Below are 18,022 nucleotides of genomic sequence, written 5' to 3' on the forward strand. Positions count from 1 at the left end.
CCAGGAGTGGTCGCCCCTGGGACTGGTCAGTGGTTACTGGACTGTGCTATGCTATGTGGAACTGCGGATGAGGACCTCGTATTGCGTTCCTTGGATCGAGACGGGCAGGCGCACGGCTCAACGTCGCCGTTAACCTCACGTCGTCATCGTTAACTTGTTTTCAACTAGTCATCAGGATATAGTTTCCGTACCACGAGTGCATCGGAGGTCTGGATGAAGTCGAGGCTCGGGGTACAGCGAAGGTTTCCAAAGCGCCGGGTTGTCTGCCTTGTTTGTAGCTGGTTGTGCTGATCGATCTGGATCTGAGTTACAGCCTCCTAAACTATTTGAAGTATACACAGTACGGATCTCGCAAAGGTTGACGAAAAGGGAAGCATGGCGCGCGATCCCGAGATCAACATCTGGCACCCAAGATTTAAGGAATCAAGACGTTTTGGTTCCGCCCGTTAGACTTCAAGTTTTGGATCCAAAACTGCATCTGCGGCTCATCAGCACACACACAGAGAACTGCTCTGTAGCTGTAGAGAAGGTCGAAATCGGATAGATAAAAGTGAACGGCGACAGATCAACCGTGTTTCCTGAGATTGTCCCATCCTGTCTTCCCCTTGGTACGGAGATGAAGTGTGCAGGACCTGTTTTGAAGTGTTTTGCAGGTTGGCCTCGTATATTTTCAACTGTTTCCAGTGTGGGCTGGGCCGAGGTTCGGGGACTTGGTCTCATCTTTCGACGCACTGAAGATGATGTGCCCTGTGCAGGCGCTAACTTCCGATATTCCAAATCAGATCGAAACTCCCAGGCAGGAAAAGAGTAAGATCAGCGTGGACTTATGCCTTGAGATTCTGCATAGCGGGGGGGGTATTTTTTTATTCGAGAACATGGCGGTGCAGCGCTGTCAGAGCCACAGCCCCAGTGACGAGGCCTCTCAGCGATAACGATCAGGTCGTTCAGCCCAGTTCAGACTTGACCAGTGGCGAAAGGATGTCACCAGCTGTCTGTGACGAGTGACGGGCTGTCTCAGTGGCCAACAGACTTCACGCGATTTCCTCATGCATCGAGGCACGAACGGCCAGTCCCAACGGACGATCGCGGCCGAATCTCAGTTCCCGATCTGGAACCTTTGCCTTCGAACCGTGGGTCCAGCGTCTGCTCGAATCATGAAGCTCGAAGCTCGCTTAGATTGTCCATCTCAGTTGGACTCTGTCTGCAATGGTCCCGGCTGCTTGGCTAGACTGACCCCTCTAGACCCCCATGGGACAAGAATAACCCTGCAGGCCGAACGATTTGTCTTGGTTGGCATGACTCGCCAGCCCAAAGTTTCCTGCTGGCCGGGTCTGTGCTCATTCCACCATACAATGAAGATTGAAGGGACAAGGATGGCATTCCTCGCGAGGGGGGAATCGACTGGGCATCGCAAGACGGTTCGCATCACAACGGCCCAACGATCGGCGGCTGATGCAGGCCGGAAAGACTATCGAGTTTGATGGTCCAAGACATGGGATGTGGTGCATCATCTTCTTCCTTCTGGCGACGGGCGACAGGCGAGTCACGGCTCACAAGTCACAATCTCTTGTGGTGAACTGCGAGTCAGGCTGGAGGAAGGCGAAAGGATTCCGATCCCTTCTTCCTGTTTTATTCATTTTTATTTTTTATTTTATTTTTCGCGCGAGGCGAGGCCGTTGTCGAACTGTTCGAGGAGCCAGACACTCGATGGATCTGGGCCAGTCGTTGCGCTGGAGGGAGAGACATCTCGTGGATGTTGGCCTGAATTGTCTGCCTCACTCATTCCTCGTTCTTTTTCTGTCCAGGCTCTGGGCTTCGTATTCCTCACTCGACAGACCGCTAGAAGCTTTTCTTTGTTAACTTGAAAGACAAGCCCTTCTAATCGATACTGTATAAACAGACTAGAACTCGTCAAAAAAGGATGAGCTCTAGCAGGACAGTCACACACTCGCAGCTGCATATTAAGTAGTTCGGTCTGTATGCAGCTAGATAATTTACAACGAATGCCCGCCCCTCAGATCCGCTCGGTTTGAAAGGCCTATCAATCATATCCCAACCAAGCTGAACCAGCCCAGAACCTCGATAGCCGATTATCGCAGGAGCTGCCGGCAGCCGATAGCTGCTTGAGACCACCGTCCAGCTCCATCATGGCTGCTCTGCCGCATCCTGCAGCAGCAGCAGCAGCAGCCGCCGCCGTGCGTAATTGCGCATGAGGGAGAACCAAAAGTGAGGGCATTCAGCTTCACCGGCTCTTACAGGCTGAAACCTCTCCCGCGACTCGACAGTCAACCCCCTCCCATTCTCCCATTCTCCACAATCGTGCAGGTCACTGGGGGTGCAGTGTGCCAGTGCTTCTTCCCAGCTTCCCTTTCGAGAACCAAGATCCCCCTCCCGTCAGCCCGTTCCATTTCCTTCTTTCGTTCGAATTTGCGTCCAGCCCAATCGTTGGCTCCACCTGTCACCTCCTCCACCCCCCTTGCGTTGGGCCCTCGTGAGCCGGTGCAGTTCGGTGCACTGAGTGGCACGAATCGAGGGATAGAATGAACGGGTCAGCTCTCCCGTCAGGAGTCAGGACTCAGGAGAGAGGGTGGGAGGGAGGGTGGGAGGGAAGGATCTGAGTAGGTGACTCGGTGAGAACTGAAACGAACCTGGTCTGTGCTTGAACCTTGAGTCTTCTTTTCCTTACCTGGGTATGTAGTGACCTGACTGACTTGACTTTATCCTTACTTAGCCAGTGTATCCGTAACTTACTCTGTCCCTATGTACTATGTCCTCTGTATAGACGATTAGAGTCGTAAAACGGTGGGCTTTTTCTTTACTTCGTTGGGAATGTCGATGAATCATGGCAGCCAGCCACCACTGCAGGCTATTCCTCTCATCCTCTTGCCTCTGTTTGATTGGAAACCAGCCCTTGCTCGTCCTTCTAGCTCGATCGTTAATCGATGGGTTGATCTGCTGCGCTGTCTCGCCTTGCCTTGTCTCATCCACAGATCTTTTCCGCTAGCCAGTCGTCATCTCGTGTATGCAGTGGAAGATGGCGTTCGCTGTGCTACAAGGTTTCCCAATCTCTCTCTCTCTCTCTCTCTATACTGTGCTGGTGAGCCGAATGGGGCGATTTGAGTTATTCCAGTCATTGTTACTTTTTACGGGAGTATAGTTTTATTCGAAGAGGAAGGTCATTTGTATCTTCAAGTGGTACCATTAGAATTAGATGATAAATGGTAGGATAATGATAATATAATCATAACCAAAACCGCAACAGCAGCAACAACAACAACAACAACAACAGCAACCAAGATGGGGTATTATTAAATCCAGGCCAAAAACCGCATGCGCATATGCAACCCAAGCATCAACATCAATGAAGACGGGAGGATGGATGATGATCCCAATTGAATCCTCGCAGTGGCCGTTCTCTCCCACTGCAGCTTCAGTTCTATTCCACAACACGCCAAGTTAAAGAGTTGCGCAAACCCAAAATTCAAATCAAATCAAATCATGCTTTTTCTTTGCCGTTCACGAGGCAAACTGTCATAGGATCAACCCGAAGAAAATAGAAATACATAGGAAAAGGGTTCTCAAAAGAGTGACAAGGGTCGGTCCTAGACATATACAGTAAAAAGACGCTGCCAGAACATCAAATGATCAAAAAAAAGTCGAGTAGAAAAATACACAGCATTTATACAATGCGAAGAAGAGAGTCGTGATCGTTCCGGTTGGCGAAGGGGCCTTGATTATAAAGTTCCGTTCAGTTCAATAAGTTGTCGAGGCCCATTCGCGAGTCACGCCGGGATTCGATCTTCTCTTCAGCAGAGAGCCAGTAGGGTTTTGAGGGTTCGCACAATTTCCCTGGCAAGTTGGAGAAGTAGAGTTCGTCTGATGCTTGCGGTCGTGGCAGCTCAGCGTACTGGTGATGCCGAGTGTCCACTGGAAGAGGGAGGAGCTGTGGCGAGGCGATGGTGCGAGGAGACGAAGAGGAAACAGAGTTGTGGTCAGAGACCATGGATGGGGGTTCGAGAGAGGGGGCGTTGGAGGTGTCTGAGAAGGCAGGCGATGTCAAGGGTGCTTCGACAGGCCGGTTGAGAGCAGGAAGAGTGTACAGAGGGGCGAGTTGGTGGTGAGAGTAGGACGAGGCTGTGGAGCAGGATTCTCTGCGAGAAGGCGCGGATGATTGTGTCCAGGAAGTAAAGGGCCTGTCGTGAGAGATGGAGGAGAATCGAGAGCGGATGATGGGACTGCTGGCCAGCGAGGCGCGGTGGTATGGCGGCTCGATGCGGCCGTTGGCAGTGCGAGAGTGAGTCTGAGTGGGAGAGCCCACGGTGTGAAGGCCTCTGCGCTTGCGGTTCATGCTGCCGTTCCACCAGTTCTTCACAGCGTTGTCGCTGCGGTTCCCAAGTCGGCGCGCAATCTCCGCCCAGCACTTGCCCATCTCGCCAACCATGCGCTCAATCATCAAGCCCTCTTCCGCGGAAATGGGCTCGCGGTTCAATGAGGGCTTCAGGTTCTGGTGGAAGCGCTCCCGGCACTGCTTGGGGGAGCGGTAGTGCATGTGTTGAGAGATGCGAACCCAGTTGTTGGGGCCTTGCTCGCGAACCAACTGGAGGAGCAACTGGTCCTCTTCAGGGACCCAAGGTCCGCGACGGTGAGTGGGGGCCATGGCGGTTGTGGTTTTTGTTTGTGATTTTTTTTTTTTTTTTTTTTGGCTGTCTGGATATTGGGTGTTAGAGCGGAATAGAAAGGTTTTGCGTTGCGAGGCGGGGGGGACCAAAGGAGAAGACGTCGGGAAGCAGGAGGGAAGACTGAAGAATGTGGCGGGCAGCGGAAAGCTTACAGCGGTGGGGGGGAGGAAGTGTCGTGAGAGAGGATTGCCGAACAAAAGTTCAATTGAGGCGGAGATGTGTTGCCAGTCAGGATGACTTGAGATGTTGTGAAGAGAAAGTTTGTTGAGAAAGGAGAAGATGGGAGGTAGATATATGGGAGGGGAAGAGTGATTAACACCGACGCCGAAATGATAGGCAAAGGTCTATAAGAGGGCCAGGACCAGAAGTAATGACGACCAGGGAGGGAGACGAGTCAGAGAGCAATATGGATACAGCTCCACCGTCGAGCACGCTATGAGAGAAGATCTGATCCAAGATCTTGGAGCTGACAGTCGTCGGAGGAATAAATAAGAAGGAAAAGGGCTAAGGGCCAAAAGGGACAATCAACGATTAACCCTCATGGAAAAATATGAAGAAAAAGCATTTTTCGAACTGCCCGATTGGGATTTTTTTTAATCAATTATTTTGGGTCCTGTAACGATTTACGCCGTGGTATTGTACTCCGAAATCTGTATCTGGGCCCACCCCAGGAGGGACGCACAAGTTCGGGGCGACTGGGCTATCCAGGTCGCAGCCCGCCACTGCCCATCCACGCCCAGGGCGCAATCAATAGCACCATGAAATCATGACTGAAGAAGCCCATCTCGATCGTTACGACTGCTGCTGAGGCCCAGGTGGGGATGCAGACTAAACTCAGACTGGCAGTGCAGTGTCTTCTTTGGGTAAAGCCAGGACCCAGCGTGACAAAAGCGCCATCCTCCTCCCACCCCTCCCAAGAAAATAGTGCTGCTTTGGACGCCTCCAGAGAGTACCACCGGGTGAGAGCATCGACTGATCGCATGCCAGGCGAGAGGGGGAGAAAAAAAAAAAAAAAAAAAAAAAAAAAAAAGCAAAGAAATCTCCTGTCTTGCTCTGAAGCGCTGGCGTTTCCAGATCGTGGGGAGATTTGCCACTATATCGCAAACCGGCATAGATCAGAGAGGATCAGTTGTCGCATCACGACGCCCACCAATGTGAAACGAAGAGAGATATTTTTATTCCTCGCCCGCCCAAGTTCAATATTGATGTTGATGGTGAGGTAAGGGCTGGGTTAATTTGGTCTCAGAAAGTCCATCGTACTGCGTATCGTCTGCAAGATGCATGCACGCAATATAGATGAGGAGCACTCCCGGCCCTCGTGGACCCCGACCAAGACATGGTATCAGCTGAAAGGATACCATCAGGATGGGTGATCAACGGGCTGCCATAGAATCAGTGGGGACAATATTCAGGGGAATCGGCGGGCAAGAAAGCAATTGTCAACAGAGCGCGGTCCCGAGCACCAGGAAGGTGTGAAGGCATACGGGCTGTTATTGGGCAAACCACAAATTAACCACAACTGTGGGATGGGGAGAGCGAACAGCTCCGAGCAGACTAAATAATGTCAATGATAAACTACCTTTGTCGCCTCGAGGTCATTCTCCACCCATCACCAGCGATCCCCAGGCCAGCTACCGCACTACCAGGGAAGGATTGGCCAATGCTTTCCGAGGGAAAGGCCCTGACAGAAAACCGGGAGCGGCAGAAACGGCGTGGGTAAACCTAAAGGGGAATGAGGTCGTGGAGGGTTGCAAGGCTACTCAGGCGAGCGACCGGGGTCCCCCTGGTAGGGGCGGGGAGAGACAACCCAAATAGATGAAAAGGAGTGCAAAGCGAGGCTTGCAAGTGAGCTCGCGTGTGAGCAGCTGCAAGAACCGGAATCCATAGCCCGGAGGAGATGCTGGCGTGAAGAAACGATGGAAGATCGATGATAGACGAGCAGAACGGCCGGAAATTCCGGTTCTGAGAAGTGCTCCGGGTGGGAGCGCTGAGTCTGACCCGAGAGAAAGGATAGCGAGGCCAGCGTGGGCAGCAGGGCCAGGCAAGACAAGAAGGTGGAGCCCACCCGAGAATGACAGATCTTGCGTGCATTGACGTTGGGAGCTAGCGGGCAGCAGGCGAATTAATTTGCGGTCGCAGTGGCAGCTGGGAGGGTGGAAATGGAAATGGAAATGGAATGTGAAGCTCAGCCAGCCATGGACGCCCTGGGCGAGAGCCGTCAGTTCCCCTTTTCCTGTGGTGAATGCTGGCAGTGGCAGCGGGAGACTCCCACTCGCCTGGCGCCTCAGACAGAAACCGTTTGGGCGACGATCATGATGAGCACACGCTACTGTCTAGCGTCCTCGATGATTTGGAATCTTTTGACTTCTCTCCCAGTCGGGCTATGATCGACGCTCTGCAACGTTCTGGAGAATTACAGATACTGGGGCTGGGAGACTCTTCCAACAATGACGCAGCAGCCGAGGCAGTTCAGTTCAGTCAGTTCAGTCAGTCAGTTCAGTTCAGTCAGTGCCATCGGCATCCAACTCAGCAATCCTGGACAGAACCCGAGTGAGGTGAAGCCTCGTGTTACTTTCAATAGTCGGCGCATCGCAGCAGCCGTGGCAGGGAAGAAGAAAAAAAGAACAATCTAGGAAAGAAATAATCTTCCTCCTCGCGTCCTGCCCGCCAGCCATGGACGATTCCATCGCATCACGTTGATTCTGCAGGGACCCAAATGCTGGCTCCAGATCCAGCCCGCCTCATAACGCGTGGCGGAGATATGACAGATCGCATTGTGGCCGATCACGCCCCCTTTCCCAACTGTCCACTCCTGCGCCCGGCTGCGGTTTGGTCTGCAGATTCCTGTCGTTCGGCGCCGAGATTATTGTGCCGGACATGCATGCGGTTGGTCCCCTCACCTCGCGGACTATTGAATCGAGGAACCAGGATGTCCCCATGATGGCACCCAGATGATCACGATAATAATAATAGCCGTGGTGGGTGTTGCCCAAGGTTACGTCTTGTACAGCCGGCGACGACTCGGGGACACCGGGAACCTCCCCCAGCTTCGGCCTTGAGGTCAAGCCGGTGAGATTGTACGGTGCTCGTCTCTCCCTTTTGGGAATATACTGCGATTCTGCTCTCAGTCAGTTTCTGTCTTGGAGGCACAAACAAGATTGCACACTGATAGGCAAGGCTCTCGAAACCTTATGCGAGCCACCAACTCGACTCTTCTTAGCGCTCGATCTGATCGTGGCCCTTTGATAGGCTGATCTGGCTTTCCCCGGCACGAAGAGTCGAATGAATGTTTTTTATTTTTATTTTTATTTTATTTTTTCTGGCTGCTGCCCAAATATTTTCCTGAACTATTGATTGCGGTCACAAAGTGAACTGGAACGTCGCCCCAACATCCCAACAAAGTAAATACACATTGTTTCAGAGACAGGCGCAAGACAAAACCTCCGCGCAGGCAAATTCGCTTCCTGTGACAAGCTAGTGCGCTGCACAGAACAAGCGCTGGCCATGGCCTCGGTGGTGGACCGGTCCTTAGTTCCTCTCGTTCCGTCCTGTCAAACTGACATCGCCCGGCGGTACCTGACAGACGCCCTCGCCACATCCAATTACGCAGCCTGGTCGGTCCCAGCTGAAGGGCGGTGCGGCAGGGCCTGACGCCGCCACGAGCTAAACGCCGTTGGGCCCGTCCGTCGCCAAGGGGCACTTGGACGAAAAGGGTTGCAAACCGCGAATGGAAATGGTGGAACCAGTCAATAATGACATTATATCAGATATTTTGATTAATTCTGGTTCAGAATCATTAAGACGCCAGCCCAGTGAGTCCACCAGAGCCTGCGGAGCACGAACCCTCCCACAATGCGTGGACCACTCAGCGTGGGAGGAACAAGGCGAGGGCATGCCTCACAGCCCCCGATCTGGGGCGCTGATTGGCGGCCAATTTAAGGTATTTGTCATTCTGGAATCCTGAGACTAGACGTCTTTCGGCAAGGATAGCCGGTCCTTCCCCCAACGAAGGTTTTGGATTTGATATCTCTGCTCGCACTCCACAGTCGAGCCTAATCCTTCCTTCTGGCAACGGCCCAGAACAATTAACGACCTACTGAGGTGACTGGTAACAAAGAACGATCTTCTTCAACGACCACGGCTCATCTCCGAGCTGTACTCTGAGATCTCCGGACCCTCTTCAAATTAATGAAGCTGGGCTTTCCCCGGAGATGCTCGGGGGCGTGACAGGTTGGCGTGAAGAATCAAGATCTCGATCTCGCCAAGATTCCGAATCGGGGAAAAGGAGCCCTGCCTGGCACCTCTGGCAGTTAACGTCAGATCCTCTTCAAGCCTTAATGATGAAACGCTCTCTCTCGGCTCATTTGACTGGATCCCCCCTGCATCCTGCGCACGACTCGCGAGACGGCGGCACTCATTATTGGCACGTATTATTTTGTCTTGTACCTGAGTCGTGGAGAGTTGACAGCTCATGTGCAGTGCATGATGGCGCATTGTGCACACTTCCAAGACGGGATATTCCTCATCAACTATCGGATCTTGGACAGGGAAAAAAAAAAAAAAAAAAACATTAATCTACTTGCCAGTTGCCACTCTGCTGGGCTTGAGCTGGCGGTGTCAGATGTCATCGGAGTTCTCCTTGTGCGACCCTGCCATGCGACGGGTGCTCACGATCTAGCCTCGTGGTACAAGGCACCATGGGCAAACGAAACGGACGTACAGGCACGTACATACAGACGGAGGACACCGGTCATGATCACCATGCATGTTATCATTTCGCTAACTTCAATAACAATCATGCTCTGCCGCGTATCACTATCTGCGGGAAATACTTCCAGACGAGTATACATACATCCATGCACACAGGAAACAACGGAGCTTGAGAGCTTGCGAGGCCACGGCGATTGGGTCTCAGTAAGCGACAGTCAAGGCGACTATTGATTCATCACGAAGCGCAGTGGAGTCCCCGCCGAAACCTGAGCTCAGAGCTGTCTGTTGTTGCGGGTTGGGCTGAACCTGAGGCAGCGAGTCTGTGGTAGGGCTAAGCAAGGTCCAAAATAATTAGAAACACGGGAAGTATTTGAGATAAACCCTTGTAGTGTTGGTTTTAGCGCCGACAGTGCACGACCAAGGCCAAGGATCGCCCGCTGCGGATAGCGGGCACCATCATCTCGACCGTCTCGGTTGCTAAAAAAGGGAGTTGCTGCCCCAGGCACCCACGTCAGATGTGCGAATTAATCGCCATCTCTGCTGGAAGAATCGCCAACGGGGTGAAGAGGGAAGTCCCCGGTTTCTGTCCTCTCTCGCGTTCGTGCAACCGCAACAGCGACATGACGAGCAAGTCGCAACCCCTGCCTGCTGCAGAAGGGCTGCCGGCCGTCCCAAACTGGGGATCCAATGCGAACATCGTTGAAGGGGCAGCCAAGTGGAGCGAACGGCGCCCTCGCATCCGCCGCTGTTTCCTGACTGTCGGGCCTGTCTGCGAACCCCGGGCGACCCAAGCACCTGTCAAAAAAAAATAAAATAAAATAAAAAATTTGCAAATTTTCTCGCCCAAAAATATTAGAAATAAAAGTAAAAATATAACCTGTGGTCTGCGGCGATACAAAATTTGGCTGTTTCACTCCTGACAGACCTGGTCCAGTACAGACGGAGACGCCGTTCGAATCCTCCTCGTATTCATTCTCCCCATCGTCGAAGTGCCGTCGTGTCCGTAGTAGTAATCATCAGCATACTCAGTCCTTGCTAGACTCCTAGTTGCTCAGTCTGAGGTGGTTCCCGAACCCACCTCCATACCACAAACCAAAACAATAAAATCAAATAACCCGTGCCGCAGCGGTCAAGAATCAAGATCCAATGCAAGCCTCTCTCTCCCATCGCACACAGCACATTAGGTAGAAAGAGTGGGATACAGAAAACGGTCGGCACCCGTAACACGTACAAGAACGCTAGCCCCGTGGTACCTCAACCCAAACCCTTGGAAAGAACGAAACATGACATGACGTCGAGAAACCTCCGGGCTGCTTCGGGGCCTCTGATTGGCGGAGCCCCCTCGATCGGGGTCCAGGGGAGCCCGTTCGGGGACCATCACGGACTCTCGAAGGATTGTGGTTCCCGATCTGCCCGCCGATGGCTGCTGCTCCTGCTGCAGGCGCGGGCTCCAGTCTCTGTGCGCTTGCCTGTTTGGGTTTAGATTGTTCCTCTGTACGGGGTTCTGTACGGCATGCTGTACAGTGTATGGGGTTTGGTATTGTTGTATTTTTCGGTTTCTGTATTGTTTCTGCAACTTCGTCTTATCTCTCCAGAACACTCCGTTCTACACATTCTGACGCTGGCAGTCGCCGGACAGCAGCATTGGACCCCGATTCTGTCATGGTAGTGATTCTACAGCGTCTCGAGGAGAGCTGCTGACTTGTGCTACTCAAGTTACTTCCTGTCCCTCACCTCGCAAGACAGAGGATCAGCACATCAAACTATCGAATATGTGCATCCACCCCAGCCACATTCCTCCATTAACACTCCTGGCATCGTCCGACGAGGCGCGGTGACGACCGACAAGGCCAAGGGAGACTGTAAACTGACAAATCAAGGTGATGGAATCATCAATCAATAGTTTCTGAACCCCAGCTCCGGCTTCAGTCCAGCTTCAGCCCCAGTCCCAACGCCACAAGTTCCTGGGAATATGCTCTCTTATCCGCACCGCCGGAGCACGGTGTACTCCCAATATAGCATCAAAGCTCGTGAATCTTCCCAGGAACCACAAGAGCCGATGGAGAGTTTGAGTTTCTTTGTCTGTTCTCTCGCTCGAGTCATTCACCTGGTTCTTGCTCGTGACAACTGACAAATAAGCATAACCCGTTCCGTTGTCAACAACGTGCCGTACCATGGGCTGTCCTTGGATCTGGAATTTCAGATGAAGAAGAAGTCCAATTCATTCGATGTCCCATGCGCCTGGTTAGTGGGTTCGCAAGAGATTCTTTGTTCGAGGTCTTGGTGCGAGCTACCTCGTACGGCCAATGGTGCTCAAACATAGCACTATTCGAGTACGCAGACCGTCTACTATACTGCGATCACGATCGAGATGAGACGGCGCTGCCTCGGTATGATGCAAGAAATGCCATCGGCGCAATCGAAGAGGCCAAAGCTCAAGATCACTATCACAAATCGCAACGTCCCCGCCAAAAAAAAAAGTAAAACTGCCCAATTTGACGCCGGCTCCTGGCGACCAAGAGATGAGGCGAGGCGAGGCGATATCGGACGCACGTCCTCACATCAGGCCCTGGGGATTCCAAAAGTACAGTAGTGGATGTAGTCGATGGTGCCCGTGGGGTGGAGGAAGGCTCTCCATTTCTCCGGGTTCTTCACCCGCTTCACAGTTCACACAACGCATCCCGTTCGTTCCACCAGCGTGCGTTGCTGGAATTTGGAAATCCCACGGTGATCGTCGACTTCACGTCGATAGGCTTGTCCGGTGTCAATGTTGTTCCCAAACGCTCAGATCCCATGTCTGCCCGACCCATGGGTTCAGCGTCCCCGGAACTTGGATCCGCCACTGGCAGCGGCATCAACTTTGGTTGCGCTGGTCTACGGTCTATCCTGGACTCGCCCTTGCTTCCTATTCAAGAAACGGTTTTCTTTTCTCTTTTTTTTTTTTTTTTTTTTTTTTCTTTTTTTTTTTGCTTGAATCATGGAACGAGCCCGACCTGGTTAACCCCACGGTTTGTGCTGTCGTTGCGTTTACCTTGACTTTGAACAGGGTAAGGAAACGGGGTTAGGCTGTGGTTGTAGTGTGTATGGATGTATATCGTACTTTTCGTCACTGCTCCAGTCTTGCTTTGCTTTGGCCTGCGGCTGCCTGTGCTTCTGCCCGTTCCAAGGACGGTGGGCTATCGCATATCACGGTTGTATTGGTGATGGGGATCTTGTCCCTGGTGGCTTGGTTCAACCATTGAGTATAATGCATAATCGTGGAGAAATGAGTACAATGTAATGGCTGGAGGATATACGTATTGCTGATATTGATGCTGTATGTTGGTGCGTAGCAAGCACGTCTAGTATGGGACCCATCGACGGTGCAGGAGCGGTCAGCTTCCACGCATAGAATTTGACACTGTAGACTGTCTGAAGTAGGCTCGGTGTACGATTTTTTTACAATTAAGAGTGACAGGTAAGATCGTGTTCGACTGGACGTGCATTTTGACAGTGACGGTCCAATATATATTTTGGTGGCGGGCCGATGCACACTGTAAGAGGACGAACATCAACCACAACGAACCATAACTCCAGTTATTAGACGAGACCCGCGAGTCCCGAGTAGTAGTGTTCAAGCCAGTTAAGCTCGAATAATAAATTTTCTTTTCAGGTTTCCAGCATCCTCGTCGAGGCGCAGGTGCATGTGCGGGTCGAAGCGCAGAGAACGCATCGCGCTCCAGCAGCAACGGAACTGAACTAAAGTAAAGCGTGCATGTATCTCGGAAGACCGACTCTGAACTAGCAGAACTATTGACAAATCGACCGATTGAGTTTTCCAGCACGATCGTATCCTGAATACATCGGGGCTCGCTGTTTTTTGGGAAGAAGGAAGACGGGGAGTCTATGATACATATATGCAATATGCAGGTGCAAATGTGATATAGATCTGGTATATTGCTTCTTCCTGCCCCGAGGCTAGCAGGGTGTGATGAGGATGATGCAAGATCCTTGGAAGTTGGAACTTTATTTGATGATTTCTACCAATAGAGTGTCGTTTTTTACTGATGGAGTGAGACATTCGGGTTCTGGTGGATGCATTCATTGTTGCTGTTGTGAGATGTATCTACACCTTCGCATCCTGAACCAGTCCACAGCACGAGACGGGGATTCTCCCCTGGAACGGACGGATGTTGTTGATCCATCGTCGATCATGATGTGATGATGATGGGTCTATACGCGCACGAAAACAGGCATCGACTCAATGGGACAGCCGACTTCGATATCCTGTCCTCCCTCGTAGGTCTCCCCACTGCTCTGTTCGCCATTGTCATCGCCCTCCCCATTCCACAGCCTCCATGATGCACCGCGAGGCAAATAAACGGAGATCTTCCGCAGCCCTGCTCCCAAAACAGGCGCGACAAGGTACCGCGATCCGTAGAGATACTCCGAGTCGACCTCCCAGGCCCTCTCGTCAGCAGGGAACTCATAGAACAGCGTCCTAATCACCGGCGTCCCCTTCTCATGCGCCTCCCTCATCAACCCCCTCGTGTACCCCCTCAGCGTCTCCCGGATGGAAATATACCGCTTGCAGATTTCATACACCTCCTCCCCATACGACCAGATCTCGTTGGGCGCGCCCGGCGCCGTCGGCTGACCCTCTGGCTTGGGCTCCCGGTCTCCATGCAGCCTCATCACAGGACAGAAGGTGCCCCATTGGAACCACCGTGTGAACAACTCCCTGAAAGCAGGGTCATCCGGGTTCCCACCGTGAAATCCCCCAATATCCGTCGTCCACCAAGGAATACCCGCAATGCCCATATTCAGGCCCGCAGAGAGCTGATTCCGGAATGACGCCCACGACGAAGCAATATCGCCGCTCCAGACGAGGGCGCCGTATTTCTGGCTCCCCGCCCACGCGCACCGGAGCAGGTTGACGATATTTGACTGCCCGGCCCCTTGCATGCCCTCGTAGAACGCCCGTGCGTACTCCTTGGGGAACGTGTTCCCAATCTGCACGTTGCTGCCGGCGTGGTAGCGGTAGATGTCGAAGTCGTAGATGGAGTACTCGGGCTCGGCCTCGTCGAGCCAGAAGACCTTGATGCCCTTGTCGTAGTAGTTCCGTTTGGCGGTTTCCCAGATGAACTTGCGCGCGGACGGGTTTGTTGCGTCGAAGTGGGTGATGTCGCCGTCGCATTGCATGGCGATGCGGAGGCCGCGGTCGTGCCGGATTAGGAGGCCTTGTTCGAGTAACTCGGGGTAGTTCTCTGAGGCGGTTTCGACGGTTGGCCAGATGGAGACCATGAGTTCCACGTTCATGTCTTTGAGCTCTTTGACCATTGCATCTAGAGCACCGTTAGCAATTGCTGCCTTCGGCTTTGTCAGTACGTACCTGGATCAGGCCAGAACTCGGGATCAAACTTCCAATCCCCCTGGTGCTTCCAGTGGAAGAAGTCGCAAACTATAACATCCAGCGGGACATTCCTGCGCTTATACTCCCTCGCCACATCTAGCAACTGCTCCTGATTCCAGTACCGCAGCTTGCATTGCCAGAACCCAAGCCCATACTCCGGCATCATAGGCACATACCCAGTGACCCTGGCATACGCCTCCTCAATCTCCGCCGGCCCATCCCCAGCAACAACCCAATAATCCAACCCCTTGGTCGAGTAAGCCTCAAAGCTCATCGTGTTCGTCCCCAGCACCGCCCGCCCTATCCCCGGGTTATTCCACAACAGCCCATACCCCAGCGACGACAGCGCAAACGGCACACTCGCCTGCGAGTTGCGGTGCGCAAGCTCAATGTCCCCGCCCTTGAGATTCAGCCCAGGCTGCTGGTACTGGCCCATGCCGAAGATCTTCTCCCGTGCGTCGAGCGACTCAAGCCGCATCGTGAGGTGGAAGTCGCTAGTCCCTGGGATTGGGCGGAGCTCGCGCGCTTCGATTTCTAGCGCGCTGCATTTCGGGTCTGTTGGGTCGCGTCTGTGTCGGGCGTACTCCTCCAAGAGCTTCTTGTTGGTTTGGGAGTTGTAGATGGTCAGTTTGCCGCGTTTAGTCACCACCGCGCGGATTTTGCCGTTTGTGATGCTTGCTTCTGCTTCCTTGTCTGCGGGGAGGGAGATTGTCGGGGTTGTTTCTTGGGATGATGAACTAGGGTCAGGCTTGGATAGAGCCCAGTCCTCTGAGGGCATGGCTGCGAGCTTTGTGGCTCTGATGCGGAAGGCATTGTTGCTCCAAGGTTCAATCCAGAGGAGGTGGTCATCGAAGCGAAAGATGAGTTTGTCTTCTTCGGCGTATAGCATTGTTGATTTGTTCTTTTAATTCAAGTTCCTGGATTTGTTCTTGAGATGGTTGTTTGATAGAGAAGGCGGGGGTGGAATAAATACCTACACTGGCATGGAGAAACATGGGTTGAGCAACAGCTCAGCATCATCTGCTGCGTCACCCCGACGGAGGACAACATGGCAGTACTTCCATGACTATCGGAATGACATCCAATAATATGTAAAACTCGGAGAAACAGTAGCGGCCTTGGGGGGATTCTATTTGGTGGATGAATTGTTTCCTGCGGGGGTTGAAGTTGGAGTCTTGGGACTTGCAGGCGAAATTCAGCCTAAAGCCAGACAAAGAATCAGGTGATGCAATAACTCCGAAGAACTTCAAGTGTATCAAGTATGGAGGACCTAGAAAACCTGTACTAATCACTATGGCTGTGCTGGTAATGGAGTGAATGAGTTGGGGCAAACTTCAAACAGGTACATACCGTGCAAGTCACTACGTACAATGCAGGTGAAATAAGCCGTGGCTGTATAGGTAGTTGAGATCGTAATATTAAACTAAACTAGATATCCACCGCTATGATTGATCTTAGAGACGAAATGAAAGGAACCGAGTGTGCAAAACGAGCCAGGGAAGGGAACAGTGAGCACTCGCTAACTAAACATGTCCTCAGCCCTCCGGCGCGGTCCTCCCCGGCCCTCAATCTTATCAGAGAACAGCTCTTTGCCGGCGTTGTTGCCGGCGTTATTATTATATTTTGACGGGAAGAGCTCGCGAACCGATGCTCCGCCCCTGCCTTTGATTGAGATACCGTTTTCCGCTGCACCTCGAATCGCAAATCCCTGGTCTTCGCCGGCTGCCCCGCGGATGTTGACACCTCTCCCGGTTTGTTCTGATCGTGACGAGTCTGGGAAGAGCTCGACGTTACGGTTCCGCTTTGGATTGGTGTCTTGAGCGCCGTCCACTAAGGGGTGCGATATACGCCTTGCGAACAAGTCTGCCGTCTCGTCTGCGACGTCGATGGCGTCGGATCGGCGATGGTTGCTGACCTTGGACGGGAACAGCTCTTTCTTGAGATACGTGTTTGCTGTCTTGTTAGGGAACAGTTCGCGCGAGTTTGTGTCCCCCTCAGTCGAGCCGAATAGCTCCCGGCCTTCATTCCGTCGGGCCGGTGGTGAGCGCTCACGGAACCGTCGACGCGCTTCATGTCGTTCCTCAATGTAGCCACCCTCCATCATAAGAGTATCACGACCAGGGGACGCGCTGCGATGGCGTAGTCGTCCTGATCTCGAGCCTTCATCTGGGAATAACTCTTGCTCGCGATCGCGACGTCCACTTCCTCGTCTCCGCCTCCCACGATCCCAATCTCTGTCCCCGTCAGAACGATCCCCCGCCGGAGCATCATCGTACATATTTGCTGTGATACCCTCCTCATGGTCCCGATCCCGACGGCGGCGCAGCTCCCGTCCATCGAACCGCCTCCGCCGGTAGTCACCATCGCTATCTCCTCCCACGCTGCGCCGCCGATCCGTCTCTAGTTCGCGGCGCAATCGCTCCCGTGGGTCATGCTCCGGGTGCATCATGTAGAACCGACTCGCCTCATATGCGCGCGGCTTCTTCTTATCTGCCTTCACCGCGGTGCGCACCTGGAGAACAGAGTCCGGGTGTGAAGCGAGCACTTTCGCCGACCGGAGCCGGAGAACGGGGATTTCTCCCGGCACTGTGGGAGTGGCTGTCTCGCTAGCAGCACCCCCCTCTTGGAGTTCACCGTCATGGGTAAGGGCAGCTAAGGCCTGTAGGCCGACCTCGGGCGAGGAGTAAACGATGTTTGCGGAGGTATCGTCGATCCACTCGATGCGGGCGGGTGGTTCAAGAGTGAAATACGTTGATGCAAACTCTTTGATATTATCCGTGGTCAATTCATCTACTCCACGGACGTGAACTTTCTCAGATTGGGTTTCGGCTGTTTGGGGGTCGGCGATTGTCCCGTCTGCGGAGGTGGCGGTTGCAGCGTGGAGTGTTTGTTCCTGTGCGCAATGCGATCAGTTGGGACTGGTTCAAGTGGAAATTTGCTTTGTTCCCCTGTAGACTTACCATCTCAATCGGCTCGGGCTCTGGGAGAGGACCGAGGTCGAGGTCCATGTCGATGTCCATTGTGGCGTCCATTGCGTGTGAGGGGGGGTTCTTGGAGAGGTTGGGGTTGGGTTTTGTTGGTGGGCGGTCGCAACCACCATTGAAGGGGGAGAAAGAAGAGAGAAGAGAGGAGGAAGTCGGAGTGAGGGTGAAAGGGTAGTTAGATAATAAGAGCAGGTAAGAAATAAAAGTCGAGTAAGTGAGTTAAGAAGAGCGAATGGAGCTCTAGTGAAGTGAGCGGA

General features: G+C 53.0%; 3 protein-coding genes across 3 annotated transcripts; all 3 read right to left on the minus strand.

The window, feature by feature from the left end:
• Window positions 1-3,647: 3,647 nt before the first annotated feature.
• flbD (putative MYB family conidiophore development protein FlbD) lies at window positions 3,648-4,701 on the minus strand. Its single transcript, XM_040808546.1, has one exon. It carries the CDS (start codon window positions 4,655-4,657, stop codon window positions 3,749-3,751), a length of 909 nt encoding a protein of 302 aa, XP_040662046.1. The 5' UTR covers window positions 4,658-4,701; the 3' UTR covers window positions 3,648-3,748.
• Window positions 4,702-13,436: 8,735 nt separating this feature from the next.
• Window positions 13,437-15,961, minus strand: ASPVEDRAFT_35657 (putative glycosyl hydrolase). The gene is made up of 2 exons (XM_040811043.1): window positions 14,761-15,961; window positions 13,437-14,713 (listed from the first exon to the last, which is right to left on the minus strand). Exons 1-2 carry the CDS (start codon window positions 15,668-15,670, stop codon window positions 13,602-13,604), a joined length of 2,022 nt encoding a protein of 673 aa, XP_040662047.1. The 5' UTR covers window positions 15,671-15,961; the 3' UTR covers window positions 13,437-13,601.
• Window positions 15,962-16,300: 339 nt separating this feature from the next.
• Window positions 16,301-17,801, minus strand: ASPVEDRAFT_48522 (NCBP3 domain-containing protein; the record flags this gene model as incomplete). Its single annotated transcript, XM_040814020.1, has 2 exons — window positions 16,301-17,674; window positions 17,742-17,801. 2 exons carry the CDS (start codon window positions 17,799-17,801, stop codon window positions 16,301-16,303), a joined length of 1,434 nt encoding a protein of 477 aa, XP_040662048.1.
• Between the last annotated feature and the right edge of the window lie 221 nt (window positions 17,802-18,022).

The sequence above is a fragment of the Aspergillus versicolor genome (assembly GCF_001890125.1).
Source record: "Aspergillus versicolor CBS 583.65 unplaced genomic scaffold ASPVEscaffold_1, whole genome shotgun sequence".
NCBI classification, from domain to species: Eukaryota; Fungi; Ascomycota; class Eurotiomycetes; order Eurotiales; family Aspergillaceae; genus Aspergillus; species Aspergillus versicolor.